Consider the following 20,669-nt stretch of genomic DNA (forward strand, 5'->3'; position numbering starts at 1 on the left):
GGTAGCAAGAGTCGTACTCGGAGCTAGTGCATACTATTTAAGAATTGCTCCATGGATCTCATGTCATTGAGGGACCAGCCTCATAAAATATATTGTGATAGGTAGATGTTACATATGAATATACTGTGAATAATGAATCAATATCGTCACCACTACAACATCTACGCTTGAATAATGAGTTCCCATGTTTTATGGAAGGTCTTAAACATGTATCGAGAAGAAAAGAAAGAAATGTATACGTTTATAGGAGATATTATAAACGTTTTTATTGCAATTTTTATTATGGAAGGTTATTAAAAAAAAAGAAAAAAAAAAGATGTATATTTAGTAAACTACATAGAATGGTATGTGTATATGGCTATATATTATATGAATTCAGAGTTTAAAAAAATTTAAAAGGAGAATAAATCAAATTATGGTGCAAGGGGGCCTCAAGGTCTATCAAAATACTGGACATTTCCATTTGTATTAAAGTTTAAAATTTAAATCAGTTTAGAATTATTATAAAAAAGTTCTCCACCAAAACTTAAACGACTTTCAGCAATAAAAGCACATGTTAACAACGTGTGTGCAGGAGAAAAAGACAATAGACCACCTTGGCAAAGAACTAGATCTAATTCTATATACTTTTGAAATAATATAAATACTAAGATCTTAATCTTGTATATAGTTGTAAATAATATCATATATGCATTTTAAATATATATATATATATATATATATATATATTGAATCTATTATTGGCGAAAGCAACAGACTTACAATCCACAAGCAATAAATTCTCCCTCATCGGTACATTAAAGAAAACTTGAAAATAGGAATTACTTTGCTTTAGGTTTTAGCCCTCTTTCGAAATAATACATCAACCATAATAAATTATGAAGATTAAAGACCAACATCAAACAAACAGTATATTTAATATCAATTTACCAAACATTGCAACTCATGTTTATATGTTCAATTATTTAAAAAAAAAAAAAACACACACACACACACACACACACTTTTATCAATCGCTAGGAGAACTGAATTTCTAATAATACTACAATGTTAAATAGACGAAAGAAGGGGGGAAATCTCATAATAAAAAAGAGGGAAATCCAGTAAGAACAAAAGAGGGAAAGAAAGAACTCGGTGCTAAGCGAGCAAATCTATTACAAGTTACCGGTATTTCGCGGTAGCTCCAGCAATTAGGGAACTATTTTTCTGGGTTAGAATCCATTGTTTGAGTTGTTGGCGGGGTAACAACAGCCAGACTCAAATCATGGGGACCGGATCCTCTAGCTCTTTCACGAATCTCTCTGTATTCTTGACAGATAGCGCAGAAATGGCAGAAAAAGTGGGTCACAAAGTCTCCACAAGGTGCTTCCTACATCACATTTCAGAGATTATTAGGTGTGGCTCATGGAAGCATAACAATCAACTCATTGACTAGAGAACTTGTAGTGAGCTGGGGTATATTATATGGAGGATAAAGGCATTAGATGTAACAATCCAAACCCCCCACCCATAGTAGATATTGTCTTCTTTGGGCTTTCCCTTCAAGGGCTTCCCCAAGGATTTAAAATGCAGGTTTTCACACCCTTAAAATAATGCTTCTGTAACAACCCAAACCCACCTCGGGCACATATTGTCCTTTGGGCTTTCCCTTCAAAGGCTTCTCCTCAAGGTTCTAAAACACATTTGTTAGAGGGAGGTTTCCATACCTTTACAAGGAATGCTTCGTTCTCCTCTCCAACCAATGAGGGATCTCACAATCCACCCTCTTGGGGACCCAGCGTCGCGTCCTTACTAGCACACTACTTGGTGTTTGGCTTTGATACTATTTATAACGGCTTTGATCGCTACGTGTACGAAAAGTCTGGGTCGTTACATTAGAACTAACTCCCATCTTGTGTCGAGACAAATGTAAAGAAAAAAGCCACTTAAAACTTCGAATTCTCTTGGCCATCAGGAGAAAAGATTAATGCATAACATCGTTTATAAATGCTATGTGCCATATATAATCTGTAAATAATTCATGCTTGCAAGACAATGAACAATGAAAAAGTAATAAGAGTACGATATAATACCGGCAAATTGTACTTAGACCGTAGGGCCTTGCGGTAACCACAAGCATAACATGCAAGAACGCATCCAGGTAGATTCAAGAAAAGTCCATCAGTCAACAAGCAGCAGACTGTATTCGTAAGTGCCCACAAAATGAAATGAGTTGCGCATGACCCAAACATTGTTCGAGAACCCAAAAGTTCAGCATTCTTCCCAAACAGAAAGCATGGACAAAAAAGGCCAATAAAACCTGCGCCAAGAAAAGTTGCAATGAGCTTCCCATTTAACATGCGAGATCATTTTAAATGCAATGCTCTTAGACTTGATAGTAATATTCAACCACCACCAAAAATATAAAAAGAGATTCGTTTAAAATCATCATATTATCTAAATTCTGTTTGGTATCTAACAACAAACTAAAGGTGCACAAGATCAAGTGTCCGAATCTTTATACACACTTGGATGATTGAAACTAGGGACTCTAATTGATACTACAACATGAACTTGTTAGAGAACTAATCAAAGTTCTTCACGCTCTATGCCCATCATTTAGGGCTGATCAAGTTTCCTATAATAAACCTAATCATAGTGAAAAATTCAGCGCTTCCTTGGATCTTAGAAAACTCAACAAATAAATGGCAGAGCAAGCTTTCACAACAGGATATGATGGGTTCCCTAATCGAAACAGCCATTGGCCTACAATTCAAATATTTATCAATTTGATATAAGAACACATGCAAAGCATTTCCTTTCTATACTCAAGATGCACCTTCATAACTTTTCCTTCGCATAAATCAAGGTCAGAAGGCAGAAAGTAGCGTACAGCTCTGCATATCATCGCAGCACGCACATATTCCAGACGACCATTGTGACAATCCATCCTTAAGTTCATTAGGTGTGGAATGGATGCCCTCGTCTCTGGAAATAATCTCCGCTTCTGAATCAGACTGCCCTAGAGGAACATATGCAGGAGGGACATAACTTATTCCGCCATCCATCTAGCTTTGATGCACAACAAAATCCCTCCCAATCTCTTTCAAACGAATCCAACCTGTGAGATTCATTAAGAATCATCAAAAATGCAATTCGTAAAACCTACATTTTACCCTCCCCTCACTAACACATGATTTTTACACTTCGATCTACTAATTCCTTTTGCACACTTCATCTGATCCGATGAATCCTCAATTAAAACCAGGATGTAAACCATAAAAGGAAAGAAAAATGGAGCTCAAATGATTCAAGGGCTCAACATGAAAACACCATTAGGTTTTGGAGTTCCTAAATCGAAGATGTTTGTTCGGTACGTGTAAAGAGTAAAAATAGAATAGCAGCGAATAACCCAAACGAGTATGAACCTGTGGATCAAAGCAGGAGATGAATGTCGTGTTTGATTGTCTTCTTCACCGGGAGGGCACGGCGGGAATGAATCGGAAGGAATGCGGATGCGATCTGGGGAGATCTTGGGATGTTCTTATATCGCCGGAGTCGGCAACATCTAATCCTTGTATTCGTAGCTAAATTGTAGCGCGCTGGAGAGAGAAATGGCGGTGGGTTTCGCTTTGTACTCCTTTTTCTATTTCTTTTTAACAAAACGCTTCCCACTCTTCTAATATATAAAATAATTACTTTGACATTTGTCCTTGAAATATTGTTAAAGTTACAAAATTACACGTAAAACCAAAAATAAATAAACATTTATGTTTATGTATGCATTATAACGTGTCTCCTCTCGTATTATTATTAATTTAGGCATGTAATTATCGGAACAGTAAGAAATATATCACTGACCCACATACGTATCACAGTAAGTTTAGGTATGTAGTTGCTCCCCCTCGTGTTTATGATATTCTTGTAGTATTATGTTGAGTACTAGAGGGTCGACAACTAACCTTCCAGTATGGATGGACATTCAAGACTCAACAAAATATTAAGCGACATGAGCTCACGGTCTTTTAAAAGGTAATTATAGTCCAACAAATGAGACTATTTCATGTATGTTTCTATATCCACACGTGCTACTATTTTCATTTTCAAATGAAATTCTAATATGCTTGACGCATGATAAAAACGTTTAAAGTGATAGATTAGAGTCGCACGATAAATGTCAAAATTGAAAATTTTGTAATGTAAACTTTTGCTCGTATTAAAAATTTTCGTGTGAAGTAATATACAAAACCAAAAATGTAGCCAAGATGTAGCAGGATATCTAACTTCAATGTGATCAATCCGATTGAAGGGCAAAGGACAGGCACATTCAAGTCAAGAACTTTCAGTGATGAGCCTGATGAAAGGTGAAAGCAATAAACGCCTTCTTATTGATCTTTGTTGGGTTCTTCTTCTCGATTGGTGTCGGTACTTTGGTGTCCATTTTCAGAACGCTCATTCAATGCCTCCTCTGAAACGAGCTCCCCAACCTTCACATACTTTTCCATGAACTTGTATTCCCAATCCTGCAAGATTACAAGCTCTTCTTCATTCAGGCCTTCGAGATTACCATTAATGTCTTCAGGTTTAAAAGACAAGAGAGCCAAGGCTCTGCTAGCATCCTTCCCGACGAACATGGAGTAAGGTGAACCAGGACCATAAAACGTCCTGAAAAGCCAACCAAAAACACAGTGTCATCCTATGCAATTACATCTTTCAATTTAGTCTTTGAACTCTTAAGAAGTTTCAATTTTGTCCAGAATTAGGTTACATAAACGTAAGCTTAGGAAACTCTTTTTGTATACTAAATCCTTTATAGTTCATTGATTTGAGCAATCCTGTAACAACCCAAGCTCACCGCTAGCAGATATTGTCCGCTTTCCCTTATGGGCTTCCCCTTAAGATTTTAAAACGTGTCCACTAGGGAGATGTTTCCACACCTTATAAGAATGCTTCGTTCCCCTCTCCAACCGACGTGGGATCTCACAATCCACCCCTTTGTGGCCCAACGTCCTCAATGACACACCACCCGATGTCTGCCTCTGATACCATTTGTAACAACCCAAGCCCACGCTAGTAGATATTGTCCTCTTTGAGCTTTCCCTTCTAGGCTTTCCCTCTAGGTTTTTAAACGCGTCCACTAGGAAGAGGTTTCCACACACTTATAAGGAATGTTTCGTTTCCCTCTCCAACCGATGTGAGATCTCACAAATCCAGCCATGTATTATGTAAATATGGAGAGGCTTTCCAACCCTAAAGCTTCCTAAACTCGACAATGAGTTTAATATTCCCCAACAGACTGGTTGACTGACAAAATTACTGTTATTAGCCGCTTTCACAGAGAGGAAACAAAAACTTCCCCTTCCCTTCTGCAACTTCAGTCCCCAGTCCCACACAGCCCAACTTTCATTCTTTACTCCCGACCACCCTTTTTCTCACACAAGGAAACCGAATGGAAGGCCTGACAATCCTCTCGCCAACACATTTTGTGCAAAAATATTCTCCTCCTTGAAAATCTTGGCCAAAGATCTTAACAGTTTGAGCTGATCAGTGGAACTTTGACGTAAAACAGACAATATGACAATTGACAAGTAGTGTAAATGGGATTACAACTGGAAGTGTGCTCAAGAAATTCTAATGTATATCCTCAATAAATATCGCCGGTCGGTCAGTTTTGTTTAAAATTCTGCAATTCTTGAACTCCAGTCATGAGATAAACAGGAGTAGTTCTTCATCTAGAGCGAAGAATAAGAAGAATTTTCATACTCAATGCTTCAACTCATGAAAGTAGGCAACTATGCAAGTTATGAGCAAATTTCTAAATAGAAACCAAACGGAATTCGCTCCACGAATGATGAAGGAAAAAAAAAGTACCTGCCGGAAGATACATCGTAGATTTGACCCTTTATAGCCATAAGAAGTGGCTTATTCGGATCGGAGCCATCGTAAGCCCTCAACTGCTGCTCCGTCAATCGCCCTACTTGGACTGATTGCGAGGCGTCGGCGACCGTATCGTTAACAAACAAATTCGAATTGGCCGAGTTAGACGAAGAAACAGGAACAGTTGGGGGTTTATTGAACTCTTCTGGAGAAACGAACATGGAGGAAACCATTTGAAACACGAAGATCATTGAGGCAAGTATGGTGAAGAAGGCGGTGGGCGATAATCCGGTGTACCAATTGATCTGTTCCATCGCTCTCCAGAAGATCTCCATTTCTTCGCTCTAGCTTTGCGACTGCGATTTTCTCCCCGAGGCAATAGATTCCGGTGGACTGGATTTGAAGATAAAAGTCCCAACTTCACCAACCATGAATCCTTACCTACTCCCTCCATGGTTGACAAGTCTTTTCTTTTTTCCTTTTAATTAATTTGTTTATAAAAAAGATTAAAAACCACCCATTTATTAGATATTATCAATTTTGTATCAATTGAGAATAAGATTTTTACGTATAATTAGCTAATACAATTTTTATATTTTTAATGAAGTAAATGCCATTTTAAATTTTTATTGTTTTTTTATCGGACTGTTTTTGAAATTACAAATTTGGAGTGAGACTACCATCCGATTTACATTATAGTCCGAAAGACATGACCTGATACATAAATTTTAATACGTAACAATATAGCGTATATGTTTTAAAATTTGATACTATTTCGCCTCAATTATATAATTAATGTTGAATTTTAATAAAATTTTCATATATGGATGGGTAAAATTATTAGGATTTAAATCATACTATAATAAATTAAACTATTACGGGCCAAAATGATTTTTTAATAATTTTAAATTTTTATTAAATATAATTTTGAATTTTAAAGTTTTAATTTATGTGATTTAAAAATATGATAATTTATAATTTCTGAAAATTTAAGATTTAGATGGGTAATTCAACTTAAAAATTAACATTTTGAAAGGAAAATAAAATAAGCTAAACCCTATAATTTAGAGAATTAGAAAAGAAAAAAAGAAAAGTTTTATTAGAGACTTTTATTTTCCATTCTTGGTCAACATTTTTTCTCGATATTTTGACGAACTCTCTGCAAACCAGTTTTTTCATCTTCCTCCACTTATCACCCTTCTTCTGAACCATCATTTGCTGGTGAATTAGGGAATCCTCTGTCCACTTCGAAAAACCCACAACTTTTCCCACTCCCTCTCGGTTTCAATTTCTTTATTCTCTGTTCATCCTAATCCCTATTGACAAGGAACACAAATACCAGGAAAAATCATCGGCAATCAGCAACCTTTTTTCTCCCTTCCTGTAATTCATCTCCCCGAGGTTCTATCGGGAAAGGCTATCGTCAAGAGTGGAGTTCTTGAATCAATATACGCCAGGTATTCGAAATTTCAAATGTTTTTTTTTTCTTTCTTTTGCTTTTATGGAAATCTAGATCCACCCTTTTCGTTAGCGGCGAGGAATTACTGATTGGGTGTGGAACCCTAATGTTGTTTTTCCATAAGTTCTCGAACTGGGCTTCGCGTAAATTGTTTATCGTGCTGAGAATGATAGTTATGCCTAGTTATATTAGGAAATAATGTTGAAGGTAGCTTTTTTGAAGTTTTGTTCTTGGTTACAATTCGCGTGCTCACTATTTTCAGAGCTTACATAGCTTCGATGAACTGCTAGTTTTTCTTGGAACTTTGCTGCAGGGTAATGTAATAATATTCTCGTCACGGGATGAACAACGAGGGTTTTGAAGCACAGGTGTTGTCTGAGAAGTTATCCAAACTCAACAATTCTCAGCAGAGCATCGAGTGTATCCTTCTCTAATCATTATCTTTTACTTTATTTTTGTGGCCTGAAAATATTGCATTGCCCGTTCTATTACACACCGGCGTTTACAGTTTTTGTTCAGATATTTTCTCCCTTTTATATATTGATTTTAAATTTTTTTGGTGTTCATAGTCATGGATGTCAAAAAAAAAAAAAAAAAAAAAAAAAAAAAAAAAAAAAAAAAAAAAAAAAAAAAAAAAAAAAAAAAGAAAGAAAGAAAGAAAGAAAGAGAAAAGAAAAGAAAAGAAGAAAAACAAAGTAATGCCTTTTGTCATTTACTAATTATGTATGTAAAGAACTGGGTATGGCGGCGATTCTCTATTAAAACTTTGAAGTTAGAATCTTTCTCTATATGTATTTTAAACTGTAAAAGACTTAATTGAATTTAATTTTGTGGATAGCCTCATGATTTTGTGGTTGAGATTTCTTCGATGTTGGCATGACTTCATTATTAAACTTGATTACCTATGCTTCTTATGGTTGAACATTTTCATTACTCGTCTGGGAACTTTGGATTGAGAGTAATTATTGCCTTTGTTCTTTTCATTTTTCTGGCAATAAATTCACTAGATTAGAAGACGTTTGGGATGTGTTAGTTCTTGTGTTTAGATTGAGCCCCTTTTGAAGTCTTTTTGTAATTTGTTTGTGTTGGTACATACTGATTAAAGAACGGTTCTTATACTGTTGACTCATGGAAGAATGTTTTGTGCTCAAATATATCCTCAAAAAAATTCTGATGGTGGGTGCAACTGTAATGAATTTGTTTTTCTTTGATATTGAATTAGCTTTATCAAGATGGTGCATTTCCCACCGGAAAAAGGCCAAGCAGATTGTTGAAACATGGGATAAATTATTCAACTCATCTCAGAAAGAGCAGCGTGTTTCATTTCTTTATTTGGCAAATGACATTTTGCAAAACAGCAGGCGCAAGGGAAGTGAATTTGTGAACGAATTCTGGAAAGTTCTTCCTGTTTCTCTCAAGTACGTTTATGATCATGGGGATGAAAGTGGAAAGAAGGCGGTAGCAAGACTTGTATGTCCTCTTTATTCTTGTGTATAAATATGATGGCAATAAATGTTTTTATGTTTTTTATTTGTGGAAGCATCTTAGTTGACTCTGGAACATATTGCTGAAATGTAAAACATTTTTCATTTGTGAAAAAAGAAATGAAGAAATGGTGAAGACGGAAAACAGAAAAGGGAGGATGGATTTCTTCATTTGGCCTGACAAATTTGTATCATAAACATTTATATTTAGGCTTCTCAAAGATTGAACTGCTTTATTAGTCACATTGGTAATAGAACTCTCAATTCTACTTATAGCAGTCTTTTGATTGGTGTTTCATGAGTACTGAGGTGGTCAATTGGTGCTAATTCCTAAAGCTTGTATATTAGTTAGGAATAATCTAGTAAATTCCTGATATGCGGGTTAAAACTTGAGTTTGAAGCATAATATGTGGTACCTTTTCTTCCCCCTTTTGTCCCCCCATTCCTAGACGTGAATGTAGGTTTCTTTATAAAATAATTTTTGTTTAAAATAGTTATAAGCATAATTAATTTTTTTTTTATATAAATAAAGGAATATAGGACCTGTTCGTGGGGGGTAGATAAATCCTTGATTTGATCTTATTGCAAATAAAGCTATTAATGAGAGAAGAAAGGAAACTGAGATCTAAAATTTGTCATCCAAAAAGCTTACTATTTAATGGGTACACCCCATATAGATTGATATAAAAGAAAGTAGTGTTTGAGTCTAACTGAAATAAATTCCTTAGTTTGGATGGATTCACAATGGTTTTTATTTTAAGAGAGTTGGGAGTGTGTTAAGGAGGATGATTGGAAGGTCTTTTAAGTTTTACAAGCGGGTGTCATTGATGTTCCTACTGATGAGGCCTATGTTTTCCTTGTACTGAGAAGACAAAAGAGAGTAGGGTTAAAGGACTCTAGGCCAATAAGTTTTTTTATAAGTTTAAATGAGATTATTGTTCCAACATTAGCAAATAGATTGAGAAATGTCTTCCCTAACACGATTTCAGACTCCCAAGGAGCTTTTGTAGTAGAGAGACAATATGGATCGGGTGTTGATTGTCAATGAGGCTTTTGAGGATCACAATCAAGAGGGTGTCATTCTTAAGATTGATTTTGGTTACGCATATGTTTATGTGAATTTGAGATTTCATAGTTTAAGATCTCTACATGGAAGGCTTTGTGTTTAAATGGAGGTTGTGGATTTGAAGATGTATTAGGATGGTGAATTTCTCTATCCTTATCAATAGTTAACTTGACAGTGGTTCAAGCCCCTACAGATCTTAAGCAAGGTGATCCCCCACTCCATTCCTCTTGATTTTGGTCACTGACATCTTGAGTAGGTTGGTTTGTCATGAGCGAAATTGGAGTGATCAATGTTTTTTAAATCATTCAAGGCGTAAAGGCTTGAGGTGAGACAATTTATCGTTTTGGGAGGCTATCTTGGGTTTGAAGATTAATAAAGGCAAGTGTCAAATTTTAAGTTTGAATTGTGACCCAATCAAGTTGCGTAGGTGGGTTGCTTTAAATGAGATTATTCCTCCAACATAAGCAAATAGATTGTGAAGGGTCTTCCCTTACACGATTTAAGACTCCCAAGGAGCTTTTGTAGCCGAGAGACAAAATTTGGACCAGGTGTTGATTGTCAATGAGGCTATTGAGCATTACAATCAAGAGGGTGTCATTCTTAAGATTAATTTTGGTTAAGCTTATGTTCATGTGGATTTGAGATTTCTTAGATAAAGATCTCTAGAAAGAAGTCTTTGTGTTTATATGTTGGTTGTGGATTTGAAGATGTATTAGTATGGTTAATTTCTCTATCATGTTTATGTTGATTTGAGATTTCTTAGATAAGGATCTCTAGAAGGAAGGCTTTGTGTTTAAATGGAGGTTGTGGATTTGAAGATGTATTTGGATGGTGAATTTCTCTATCCTTATCAATAGTTAACCTGACAGAGGTTGAAGCCCTTACAATCTTAAGCAAGGTGATCCCCCACTCCATTCCTCTTCATTTTGGTCATTGACATCTTGAGTAGGTTGGTTTGTCAAGACACTTCTTGAAACCCTTAGGAAGATATTTTTGTTGAGCTTCTTTACCTTTCTCAATTTGTTCATTGTTTGATAAGTGATGAGAAGGATACCTACTTTTGGGAGTATAAGTGGTTGGGGGATAGGTTCTTTTGCTCTTGTTTTCTAGTTTTTCAGTTATCCTCTCTGAGAAACCAATCGGTAGGCACTGTCCTTTCTCATCCTAAGTGCTTTCTTTTGCCTCTGTTGGGGTTTTATTGTTTGTTGTCTGACAGGGAAACAATATATGTTTGGCCTTTTATCTATGATGGGAGAGTTTTGATTTTTTTTTCCTGGGAAAATGGATGTTCGTCTTTGGAGTCCTAGTTAGTCCAAAGTTTTTTTCTTGTAGTTCCTTCTTTCCTTTTTTGGTAAGTCTCTCCTCTTCTAGCACTTCTTTCTTTTGTTGTCGTGGAAGGTGGGAACTTTCTAGAAGGTTAAATTCTTCGTGTGACCGGTCATGCACAAAAAAGTTGACCATTTGGATTGGACCTCAAGGAAGATGTGCAGCTTGGTTGGGACGCTTTGTTGCATTCTTTGGAGGAGGTGTTTGGGGACCTTAGATTTTCTTTGTTAAATACTAGTTGTGCATATTGTAACTTTGGACTAGTTAAATAATTCAATCGTTTTTATTAAAAATCGTGCTATACTTTGATAGTGTGTGGAAGTTTATACAATTTGTTTTTTGGTTACAGATTACGATTGATTGACATTTTATTCTAAATTATCCTCACGTACATTTTTGTTTTTTATATGTTGCTTGAAATCCACTATCAACTGTGTGCATGGCTCTGTAATGTTAACAAAAATTGCAATGATAAGATTGACCAGTTCCCCTCTCCCCCTTTCTCATGACAGTACCTCTGAGTGTTATTTCGAAAGTTGGGATTTCATTTGCCTCACTGATTTTTCTCTCACTTGTTTCGCTTCATGGGAGTTTGTTTGTTAAGGTCGATATTTGGGAAGAACGGAAGGTTTTTGGTTCTCGGGGTCAGAGTCTTAAGGATGAAATGCTTGGTAAAAATCCACCTCCATTACCCAACAGCAATGGAAAGAGTTCAAATCCTATAAAGATAGTGAAGAGGGATGCCCATTCTGTGAGAATTGTAAGACTATTGCAGTTTTTCATTTGATTTCTTGTGTTCAGACCTCTATAATCTTTATTGCTCAACTCTAGAAACTGGCTGTTGGAGGTGTTCCGGAAAAGATTCTTACTGCATTTCAATCTGTACTTGATGAACATTTGAATGAAGATGCTGCTCTCAACAACTGTAGTTCTGCAACTCATCATCTGAACCAAATTGAGGAAGACTTGAATGCTTCCATAGCTCAAGGTATAACCTCATCTACTATAGTCATCTCATGCAATTAGTTTAAGGTGACGCTGTCATTTACACTAAGTTAGTGTACATGACAGCGTGGTTTTGAGTTTCTTTCCTAATTAGTATTGTTTGTGTGAATTCCAACTCGTGTTACTTTTGGAATAGCTGTCATTTACCTTAAAGAGCGGCAACATTTTTCTGTTGATGGAAGCTTCTGAAGCTCTTCTGTCGTTGTTCTTATCTCCACTACTTATTGTCGCTGTATGCTGAGAAGCAATACTCTAATGCTAAATGATAGGTCCGGAGGATAGTAATAGATATGAAGTTTTTTTTTTTTTTTTAAGAAATAGAACTTTCATCATGAACAATGAAAGAATACAAAAGAGAAAACTGAGACATACATAAAGATAGCCCAACACAGGAACCAGCACAAAAGGGACATTAAACCTAACTAGGGACATGAGATCTAGTGGACAGTTCCGGGACTCTTCGGTAATAGAAGCAGAAAGGGACACTAAACCTAGCTAGGGACTAAACCCCATCAATAATCTCTCCAATTCCCTAAATATCTTATTATTCTTCTCAAGCTAAATACCCCTAAAAACAACAAGAAACCAACCCTCCAAATGAACCAAGCTTTATCTCAAAAGGGTGTATACAAAAGAATATCGAGAATCGTAGACTGGCAATCTCTACAGCAAGCTAGAAACCCTGAACTGTTCCCAAAAGCAAACCCAAATTCAGATGCAAAGTCACTCCAACCTTTTCAATCTCTAAGAAATATAAAGAGGCCATACTTGCAAAATAAAATCTTTACATTTTGTTATATATGGGTTTTATGATAAACTAAAAATATCAATACGTTTAATACAGTGAACAAGTATCTAATTTGATGGATACATTCAATATTTAGAATTTAATTTGAAATGGTTTACCGCCATATAGTAGTTCTATTTTGAAACTCCATCTTAAACAAAGAGTACTTTTCTAAATATACTCTTTTTTCCCCTATTTTTCTTGTTTCAAAGAAGGTTAACTAATAGGTTCAACATTTATTAAAAAGGGATTTGAATTTCCTAACAATTTATTTAGAAGAAAAACATATTTTCTCTTTCCTCTGTTATAAAATTTGAAATGCGTATAAATCTTTTGATTTAGCTGACCCCTTATATATGACTGGTTTATGCATTCACCAAAGGGATACTTACAAATGGACTATTGTTTAAAGGGGAGTGATAAAATGGTAATGGAGGGCTTTATAGATGCGGAATGGACTAATTCTGTTTTTCTTTCCCTTTTGTTTTTCATCTTTGTTGGTACAATTTTGTAGCTCATTCCGCGCTAGTGACAAATGTTCTTGTTAGAAGATGGCTAAAGTCAAAGTTTGGTTGATTGCATGTGACGTGAATCTCTATAGCTAAAATAAGATTGTAGAGGAACATGAAGTATAAGGGGTTCCCTGCCAAACTTTTGTTATGACAGCGTGCCTATTCTGCATGACATGACTGTAGAAATACAATTTGATAGAAATACATTTAGCAGCTATTCTATCAAACAGGTAGCTGAATCTTCATGGAGGGAATGCTAAGATTCAACCTTTGGAGCCATAGTGAGCAAGCTAAGAAAGAATGATTGAAATCTTCAATCTTGGAACATTGGCCAAGTCAAAGGGACATCTTACCATAAAATGCTGAACCCCATTTTTTTATTTAATACATATTTTCGTTTTAAATGCCTTAATTTCCCTCTTATGAAAGTTTGTAGATCAGTGGTCATTCTATTCTTTGGCTTATTTTGTCCAGTATATATACAGAATTCTCCTTGCTATATTTTTATGTTTGTGTCGTAAAACCTCTTTCTTCGAGAAGTATTGTAAGAGAGTTTTTCTTTGTACTTTCCTTCCAAACTAGGAACTCAACCAAGATCAGCATTGCTGGACGACCTTCAAGAGCAGGAAAATGTGGTTCAACAATGTATTGGGCAACTTGAAAGTGTTGAGGCAACTAGGGCTTCTTTGGTTTCCTTACTTGTAGAAGCGCTTCAGGACCAAGTAATTTCTCTTCCTCTTTTTAATTTCCTCAAATAATTTCTCAAGATTCCCAGCCTCCTCTATATCGTTGACATACTTTCATTGTAAGTTGATTTCCTTGTGGAAAAATTACAGGAATCAAAGCTGGAACTAGTTCGCAATCAGTTGCAGGTAAGTTAAAGTGCTTCTTATATTTTCTTTTCTGAAATCTGTAGTAAGAGTATGTTTTGGGATCTCTTGTTGGCTTAAAGTAGTTTTGAAGGTGGGTCTGACATGTGCTGTATTGTATACCTTGAAACCTCAAAATTTGGTAAGATATTTGGATATGTCAAAACATGAACTTCAGTATACCTTGAAACATTTAAATCAGAGTGCCAGACCTTTATATTTCTTGCATTTAAGCATGGTGGAGGTGGACAGACACCCTGAATAAGTGAACACGATAAAACTTTGACCGTGACTATTACATTTTTCGAGAAAAATAAGACTGAATGATGTTGTTTGAAGTGTATAATTTTGTGGGGGATTGATTTTGACGTTGTTTTAAGTTTGATATATTTGATTGTTTAGAACGAAGTTTTTTGCTTTTATACATCATTAAGGTGACACTAGTGGTTGACTAATATTGTTATTCTTTATACATCTTATTATATTCTCTTAATGAGAAACCAAACATTCCATTGAAGAAATGAAAAGAGACTAATGTTCAAAAGATTCAAACTCCTAAGAGGGTGGGGAATTAAAAAAAAAAAAAAAGCTTCCCTATTCAAACATGTCTTGCAAAGGAAAAACCCAGACAAAAACTCACTTTGTTGTACGATAAAGGTGTAGAATAAGCTCTTTTTGTGTAAATCTTCAAAGAAAGGGTGGTTAAGATCACAGAACCGCATTATAGGAAAAAGTTCATGTTGTTAGTTGAAGAAATCGTTTTTGTCTGAATAAAAGACTCCATTGGAGACTTGCTTCTTGTTCTCAACTCCCAAAATTCTTCCGGAAAAACAATTGCAACAATGGCTTCATTTGGATTCAGAAAATTGTAAACAAAAGAGAGATACTAAGAAACCACGAAAGTAGTTAACTCAAGGGGAAAATTCAATCTGTGGTGCCAGCGGGAGAAGAATACAGTGGATGGAAGACCTTTTAACAAATGATAATAGATTTTCTCAACAGAAAGAAAACGGAGCAACAAAGAGAAATAAAACGTAAGTGTAGAAAGGAGAAATATTTTGCAGAAGCTGTAAAATCGCCCCCAGAAAGGTCGGGGAGGGAGAAAAAGACAAAGAAGGAGGATTTAAAGGTGATAGAAAGGAAAGGAAGACTTGAAGAGCACCTTATCATCATTCATTTTTCACACATTTTTCAGACGGATAAAGCCATCCTGAAATGCCATTATGAGGATTTAGAAGGTCGTTTGTGTCTAATGGATGAGATTTGGACCGTTTGTTTTGAAGCTAGAGAGATGGGATGTTTGTAAACATAGTAGAATTAAGTTAGTATCCCATTATGGTGGTTGGGTGAGAATTCATAACATTCCTCTTCAATTTCCATTGAACCTGAAGATACTCAGAGCAATTTGTGGCTGTCATGGTGGCTTGGAAGGTTATGAAGTAACTCCTTGCTCATGGATTGCTTTGATGTGGGCATTAAGATCAAGGATAAGTATTGGGGGTTTATACTAGTCAAATATTAGCCTCATCAATAATGTGGGGACATACCAGGAGGAGAATATGCTTGTGGATAGGGTCGCCGACCTTCATGGAAGTTTCTCGTCAACCACTGCTCACGTTTTTCATGGAGGACCAAAGGATCCTAATTTTAGTCTGATGGATAAATGAAGGATCGAAGGTACAAATCACCCATGCGTTAATGTTCAGAATGCTCTCGCCATAAAGATATCAGATACGGCCCACAATTCCAATTCATAATTATACTGCAAAATGGGGGATGTGGTAATGGATACAATGGACCACAGGAAAAGGGTAAAGAGGATGAAACCCAGCAAGGAAAAGAAAAAGAGATTCCAAAGGATGTCTCAACCGAAGACATTTATGGCCCATCTAAATCACGAAGAAAAGAACGCGAATCACATTTGGCGAGAAGCCCAAGTTAAAGCATTTTAAAATAGGATATATCCAATCCACGAGTACTCACAAAGACCCCTCCCAATGGGAAGAAGCTCCAAACGAAGAGCAAGAGAGACCTAGGTTCCGAAATTTCTTTATGAAGTCCTAGCATTAGAACAATGAACAAAATTTTTGGAATTCAAGAGAGCATGATGGAAGATATTCGTTCTGGAGGATTTCCAAGTTATTTCCAAACGGATGAATCCTTAGATATTATGGCCATGACAATTGAAGGTGCTAGTTCAATGGAAGAGAGGAAGGACGAGAACACCATGTCAACCATGGCAATAATCTCCCCGAAATCGAAGGCAATTAAAAAAAGAGTAGGAATTTCAATATTCAGAGGGCTTCACAATTAGCAAAGAGGTAGTGCAAACTTTGGAAAAGAATAGCTATGTATCAAACCATTAATAAGGATTTCGGCGAAAAAAGGTAGTGTTGCTCAAAAGAAAATAGCAGAAGAGGTGACAGGTCTTCTTAGAACTTGGGAAATGAAAGGGATGAGGAGGAGACAAAAATAAAGGTGTGGACACAGAAGTAGTTGTTGAAAGTGATATCAGGGCTCCTTAGGCATCTCAATAAAAATAATTTCGTGGAATGTGAGTGTGTCTCATATCTAGCATCAATAACCTGTCTTCATAAAGCATCCTCTTCGTGATAATACGTCCGATTCACTTGGCTGATAAAGCTATATTCTTTTCTGCCAATCATTGCAAACCGAGGCCTCCATGGGAGGTATATCTAGTGACTTTTTCCCATCTGGCTAAGTGTGATCTGGATTGAGAGGAGCTCCCTTTTCAAAGGAAATGTCTCTATACAGACTTTCAATATTCAATGGAACCTTCCATGGGATCTTGAAGAGAGACAAAAAGTATGTGGGAAGATTCAAGAGCGTTGCTTACAAAAGAGCAAGGCGACGCCCTTTGGATAAGTGTGTGATTCCATGAGTGGATCCTTTTTTCAACTTCTCTCAACAATTGGGATACAAAATGAAGAAGTTCTAGGTTTATCTCCCAATGGAAGGCAGATAGACATTTGACCAATATCCTTGTCCGCAATCAAATTTCTTGGCTATTAATCTAACCTCCTCAAATTCTGTATTGACCCAAAATCTCCGATCTCTTATGATTTGTAATCAATCCACATGCCTTTTCAAAAGAGTCAACAAGGCGAAAAAGGCTGTCAAGAGCCAAGATACATGTGGATGAGGAAAGAATGATTTCATCGGGAAAAAAAGATGATGTATCTGAAGGAAAGCTCTTCCAATCTCAAAGCTTTATGGAGCTTGCTTCTATCATCATTCTACTAGAACAATCCATGAACGCAATTTCCTTTCCACCTCCAAACAAACGTTTGAAGAAATAAGAAAAAGGGACATGTAGCATAAAGGCAAGTTAGAGAGAACTAAATTACAAAGTGTTGGCCTACCATCTCTCGAAAGTTTGAAGCATTTCCATGTATCCGACTTCTTCAAAATTCTTTCCTTAACGGGATGCCATAAGGATGCATTTTTGGGATGACCTCCATGGGGGAGACCAAGATATAAAAGAAGGCAAATATTCTATCTTGCAATGAAGCCTTGAAGTAACTTGATTCAACTTGACATTGTCAATATTTATCCCACTAATTGACGACTTCTTCCTATTGATTCTGAGACCAGAAAATCTCTCATATACTTCCACTGCTTTGATTAAAATGTCCAGCATGTATCATCATATTTGCAAACTAACAATAGCATCCTAACAGTTAAAAGCTTTCTCAATGACCAGCTTCAAAATTCTCTACCTTTCTGCTTTTTGCCCAAAAAAAAGCTATGGGTTGCTTCATATCCATTAGCTGTCATATTCACAACTTATTTGCTCTATCATGTGATATGAACGAGTTTGAATACCAATATTACAGTTCAAACTACTAGGAGTTCAATTATTTGAGAATTTTTACTTCTTGTTTCTCTTCTCACAATAACCACTTTTATATCAATTTTCTTAGTCATTGCTAAGCTATTTTAGGCTGTAGAAACTGAATTGTGCTGTAAATTTTATTTACCGTGAACCTTCATCAAGAATTTGGCCTGGGTCTTGTCTAATGCAATTTTTAGATCGTATTTTGATTAGCAAATTTTCTCAACTAGAAAATGCATTAATTGATAAGGTGATTCTTTTTCAAGGTGTTATGAGAAGTTGGCTCAAGTATTGTGGATAAAGATATAACCGTTGTACTTTTATAAATTGGAAAGGACTTCTTTGAGAGCGAGAGAGCAGTTAGTTTGTGTACACTGTTCATTTCCCCAAGTTTATGTACTAGCGACAGAGCACTTGGTTATGTACTTCATTAATTTTGTCTTATGAAAACGAGTATGTATGAATCTATATCAGATGCTTACTGTATTCATCTCTATCAACTTGTTTATTGTTCTCTGCCATTCACATGGACGGACATCTCATATTAGTTGTATCTCATATGTTGGGGAATGCAAAGCTATTAGTTAGAGGGTTTGGTATTTTCTAATTTCTGTTCGCTTATGTTGCTTGGAAATTATTGCTTATGAATCTGCAGATAGCTCGATCTCAAATTGAGCTAGCAAGTAATGTTCGGAAGAGAATTGCGAGTCCAGTTCCTGGTCCTCTTGCTACTAGCATTGATCTACTGACAGAAATGACCCATGTGACTGATGCTAAGTTATCTTCAGCTCAATCAAACACAATCTCTTCTCAGTCCCCTCTTGTCCAGGCTATGGTTTCTTCTGCTGGTCCTAAAAGCAGTGAAGAGGAAAACAAGAGAGCTGCTGCTGCTGCTGTTGCTGCAAAGTTGGCTGCTTCTACATCTTCAGCACAGATGCTTACCTCTGTTCTTTCATCTCTTGTTGCAGAAGAAGCTGCTTCCATGAATGGTGGCCTAAAATCAGCTGGGTTTGCTTCATTATCCATATTCTCTCCTGAAAAACGACAGAAACTTGAGAAGCCAATGCCGATTTCTGATAGTTCAGATGGAATTGGGGCGTCATTTGTTACACCTATGCAACAACAACAATTGACAAATGTGGCTCTTGCACAATCAGCAAACATACAGCCTGTATCCCAGGCGAACCAGAGTCAAGCTTCATTTGCTCCACCACCTCCGCCAGCTCCACCAGTGAATCAATATGCTCAGTCTGGTGGAATAATGGGGGTATTACCTTATAACTTTGGAGCATATTCTCTACCACCTCCACCTCCTTTACCTCCGCATATTGTGATGGGTTTGAGTAGGCCGACGTCTCAGCCACCTCAGCAACAGCCACAGCCACAGCAGCCTCAGCAGTCGCAGCCAACTTCAGCAGGATTTTACAGGCCACCAGGTATAGGTTTCTACGGGCAAGGTCAGCAGTCGACACCACCACCTGTCCCTAGGCAGTAAGTTCCCAGGTAGAGTTTACTTGGGGCAAATGTTCAATTAAAGGATTAATAGCTTTAAACAGGTTAAATTAGGCATTCACATTTCTACCTGCCATCTGAGAGTTCATTTCAGAATATGTATTATCATGTAAATTAGTAGAACTTTTTTTGGTTCTGTAGAAGTTTTAGTTTATGTCCATCTCCTGCCAACAAGTTAAAAGGGCATGTTGCAGCTGAGGTTCGTCCAATGCTGATGGAAGAATTAAGTGGCTAGATTTAGGCTTTTCCAATGTAATGCTATCGAAAACTGGAAACCAAGGTGAATTCTCGGCTGCCTTGAAATTTTACTATGGCCAGGTAATCTTTTCTCCCATTAGATTGGAAGTTGGGTAGAGTACCTCCTAGCATTATTTAGTTGACGACGTTAGATTTAGCTTTGAAGACACTGTTGCCTCTAAATCTGCATGGATGGATAGAGAGAGTGGCTAAATGGACTTGTTTTGGATAGCCATAATAGGATGATACTGGTCTGTAATATAACTTTTAGTGAGGCCTTGAGAATTTCTAATAGATACAGCACTGCCATGGTTCTTGTAATCTGTTGCTCTGTTTTCTGATTCAGTAGGAATTTTTATTTAAAATAAACTGTTCCTTACTCTTCTTAGCTCATTTCATACTTGATCCCCCTCATTTTATTTGTGTTCGTCATGTCATCAATTTTTTCATGTTAAAAATTATTGTTGTTTTTCTTGTCAAATAGTAGGAGATTCATGTTGACTAACTTCGTCATTGATATGTATTGATGTAACGTAGCAAAGTTTGAAAATCTACTATTGATGATGTATAGTGTGATATTCAAGAAAATAATTAAATCACATTGAATCAATATGATATTTTTGAAATTAATAAACCTAATCATGAACCTCAATGTATGATGACAAGTCTGTGAGGTGAATTCAAAGTTAGACAGTGATGA

At 36.4% G+C, this 20,669-nt stretch overlaps 3 protein-coding genes across 4 annotated transcripts; 1 reads left to right on the forward strand and 2 right to left on the reverse strand.

Annotated features, from left to right (window-relative positions):
- Positions 1 to 998: 998 nt before the first annotated feature.
- Positions 999 to 18,006, reverse strand: LOC111470294 (protein PLANT CADMIUM RESISTANCE 10-like). The gene is made up of 6 exons (XM_023115852.1): positions 17,996 to 18,006; positions 5,277 to 5,283; positions 3,408 to 3,619; positions 2,873 to 3,100; positions 2,073 to 2,299; positions 999 to 1,369 (listed from the first exon to the last, which is right to left on the reverse strand). Exons 4-6 carry the CDS (start codon positions 3,045 to 3,047, stop codon positions 1,199 to 1,201), a joined length of 573 nt encoding a protein of 190 aa, XP_022971620.1. The 5' UTR covers positions 3,048 to 3,100; positions 3,408 to 3,619; positions 5,277 to 5,283; positions 17,996 to 18,006; the 3' UTR covers positions 999 to 1,198.
- LOC111470292 (membrane steroid-binding protein 2-like) lies at positions 4,203 to 6,316 on the reverse strand. Its single transcript, XM_023115851.1, has 2 exons — positions 5,851 to 6,316; positions 4,203 to 4,644 (listed from the first exon to the last, which is right to left on the reverse strand). Exons 1-2 carry the CDS (start codon positions 6,189 to 6,191, stop codon positions 4,365 to 4,367), a joined length of 621 nt encoding a protein of 206 aa, XP_022971619.1. The 5' UTR covers positions 6,192 to 6,316; the 3' UTR covers positions 4,203 to 4,364.
- LOC111470291 (regulation of nuclear pre-mRNA domain-containing protein 1B-like) lies at positions 6,972 to 20,338 on the forward strand. 2 transcript variants are annotated; one of them, XM_023115850.1, is made up of 9 exons: positions 6,972 to 7,313; positions 7,629 to 7,735; positions 8,538 to 8,785; positions 11,796 to 11,951; positions 12,023 to 12,179; positions 14,078 to 14,217; positions 14,332 to 14,367; positions 18,876 to 19,723; positions 19,874 to 20,338. In XM_023115850.1, the coding sequence occupies exons 2-8, from the start codon at positions 7,657 to 7,659 to the stop codon at positions 19,713 to 19,715; spliced, it is 1,656 nt and encodes a 551-aa protein (XP_022971618.1). In that variant the 5' UTR covers positions 6,972 to 7,313; positions 7,629 to 7,656; the 3' UTR covers positions 19,716 to 19,723; positions 19,874 to 20,338. The 2 variants fall into 2 exon arrangements, with proteins under 2 accessions (XP_022971618.1, XP_022971617.1); XM_023115849.1 differs by having other exon boundaries at positions 18,876 to 20,338.
- The last annotated feature ends 331 nt before the right edge of the window (positions 20,339 to 20,669 follow it).

Source organism: Cucurbita maxima, unplaced genomic scaffold (genome assembly GCF_002738345.1).
Source record: "Cucurbita maxima cultivar Rimu unplaced genomic scaffold, Cmax_1.0 Cma_Scf00043, whole genome shotgun sequence".
NCBI classification, from domain to species: Eukaryota; Viridiplantae; Streptophyta; class Magnoliopsida; order Cucurbitales; family Cucurbitaceae; genus Cucurbita; species Cucurbita maxima.